The 2,764-nt window shown below is 39.2% G+C and overlaps 1 protein-coding gene across 1 annotated transcript; it reads right to left on the bottom strand.

Moving 5' to 3' along the window:
• Positions 1-241: 241 nt before the first annotated feature.
• Positions 242-2,371, bottom strand: LOC111652168 (protein O-glucosyltransferase 2-like; the record flags this gene model as incomplete). Its single annotated transcript, XM_023402347.1, has 4 exons — positions 242-414; positions 735-812; positions 1,821-2,026; positions 2,166-2,371. Coding segments are annotated over 4 exons (663 nt in total), but the record flags the coding sequence as incomplete, so codon positions are not given.
• Between the last annotated feature and the right edge of the window lie 393 nt (positions 2,372-2,764).

The raw sequence follows: 2,764 nt of genomic DNA, 5'->3' as shown, positions 1-2,764 counted from the left end.
CTTACTGAGGCAAAAAGACAAAATATATAGAAACAGAAACTTCATAACCGTCACATAACTGACAGTTCCTGTGTTTTTTAGAGCCACTTTCCAAGCCTTCAGGCAGTGTCTGGTTATTTGATACTCATGAGATTTTAGCTGGAGTATTCCTTTAAATGTACCCAGATGTGACTGATGCTTTTTGTGGACTATTTTTACAATGGTGGCTCACTGTGCTGATAGGTGTTGATGGATGCCTTACCTTCCCATGGTCTCGAGAACAGACTCAGTCAGGTCATAAGTGGGCATGACAATATCTCTGGTATTGTTAGAGCCACACCAAGAAAAGATAGGATGAATCTTGTCAGTGGGTTTCCTCTTCTCCAACGGCCAGTCACCCAGGTTAACAAAAAACTCCATATCAGGGAGCTGCACCTGGACACACAACACCACAGAGAAGGAAAATGGAGTATGTTCTTTAAAAGGAAAATAATATTAGGACACTGCTGGCTACTCCTGCTTGTATAAAGTATAAACATTTTGTGCAGTATTGAAGAGTGAAAACTTTAAAATCCTTAAAAAGCATCACAACATCCCAATGAAAGGATAAATGGAACACAGAAGTGAAAACTAAATTTCTGTCAAGTCTATGTCTAGTCATCTTAAAGTTAATGAGAAATACAACCTATCATAAGCCGTGTTATAGAGTGAATATGTTAAAATATAGTTATACAAGTAGTTTAAGAAAAGCTTACCTTTCTGCTGAGTGACAGGAGGATGGCATCCATAAAGATTCTAAAACCTACATGTTCTCCAAACGTTTTAACATGGACCTAAAGGGAATCAAAGGCTGTAAGATCATAAAAACATCAAAAGGGTGCTCAGGAATTAACTGTCTTACTTAACTTTAAGCCAATATGATTGAAAAGAACTTATAGGGCTACTGATTAAATCATAGCAGCTACAGAGCTTGCATGTCAACAGATCCATTGGTGATAACAACTGAGCAAACTCATCAACATCTGCTGATGAAGACCATGTGATGAGGCTAAAAGGTTCATAATTCTAAGGTCAGGGATGAAATTTACCATCAAATGTATAAAAAACAGTTGTAGTAAATGTCCTACTTGTGAATTTTTTATCTACAATTTACAACTACTAAAGTCTGTGACAGAGTTTTGTGCTGTGCACAGAACTCATTTTGTAAGTGGACACTCAATCTGCCTGAAAACATAATGTATAAATTACATTATCATTGACAACTGATAAATTACTGAATGTTCCCAGGTAATGTTAGCACTGTGTGAATAGGGCTTTAGACATATCACTATAACGACAACCTGGATTGACGTCCACAGTGGTATTTTGAGAAGATTGTACCCTTGAACACCTGGCTAATACACTATTCTAACAGGTGTGTCTCATAGCCTCAGGCTCACTGGCTGACTTTACATTATTGTGTGACCCTAATTACTATTCAGCCTAAATAAATACTAGCCTTTATTACTATACTACCCTTTGGTTATGTTTTTAAAACACAAACTGGGAATTGTTGACAACATAAGTTTAGGGACTTCTTCACTCTTTTTTTAGTTAAACCAGTTTGCTGTTACACCAAGTTGATAGAGAAGTTATTCATGCTTTTTTCATGACACCCCCAAGCCCTGATGTGTCAGCATTTTTGAACTGTATTTACAGTGCTTAAATTAAATCGCTTGCTCTTATGGCCGTGAACTGTCTTGTAATTAGCTGTAGCATAACTGTACATTTGATGATTCTAACATGGTCTAATTGTTATTTCTTCAGTTTTTGGTGCTTCTGTTGTCAGAGGTATGGTGTACCTTGTTGCCTTTGATGGTATAATGACAAAGGCTTTGTCGCTGTCCGAAGCGCTGAGGAATTTCCCTTGCGTTACGATCTGGTTCGATACTAGCGTAAAGGGATAGGTCCCTGTCTATCTGGGGGAAGAACGGAGGGCAGTGCATGTCGGCCTCCCATACAGAACCACTGGTCTGGGGACAGTCACAGCCCTCATGATAGACTGGGCCTGTAGAGGACAAACACAGAAACATCACTCAGATCTTTCTCTTGTACCTGCCATGAATATGTGCCCTCTTTGTGAGCCACTAGAGCCAGGAAAATACATCCTAAAACACATTTTGTTGGCGGCTTGGGTCGTGCTCTACCTTTGAGAATGAACGGCGACTTGGCGACATGCTTGCTCTTGAGCAGAATGTGGATGTGAAGGTCCGTGTAGGTGGCGTACATTCTGTAGCGAACCAGGAATGACCCATCCTGACGATCCAGGACCTGGATCCAAATCCTGGTGAACTGTTCCACTGGAGAGACAATCTTCACTTCAAAGGTGTTCTCACCAGGTGAGGTTGTAAAACTGTGAGGGGAAGAATATGGAGAATGTGTTCCTGTTAAAAGAGCACAAAGCTGGAAGAAACTGGCAGGCTGGCACAAGTGTTACAGTGTATGACTTATTTATTATTTTAAAAACATGAGATACAAGTCCTTATTCTCCATCTACAAAGCAAATTTAGACGAAAAAGATTTTCCCCACCCAACAGTATATACTTTTTATATTTTTGTTGTATTCCTTTCAAAGGTCTCCATTTTTGTAAAAGGTATGTTGCTGATATAATTCAGCTGCATTTTGGTATTGCCATAGTATTATTGTGTCTCCTTCTGCACAGACAGCAATAATGTAGTTTTTGTTTTGGCTATGAATGGAACTGTGAAACTGATATCTACCTTGAGACACAAAGCATGTGTGAAA

This window comes from Seriola lalandi, unplaced genomic scaffold (assembly GCF_002814215.2).
Source record: "Seriola lalandi dorsalis isolate HSWRI2012SDOR001 ecotype SW California unplaced genomic scaffold, Sedor1 jcf7180001973480, whole genome shotgun sequence".
Taxonomy (NCBI): domain Eukaryota; kingdom Metazoa; phylum Chordata; class Actinopteri; order Carangiformes; family Carangidae; genus Seriola; species Seriola lalandi.
Note: the sequence above shows the minus strand (reverse complement) of the source record. Positions and strands in the feature narration are given on the sequence as shown.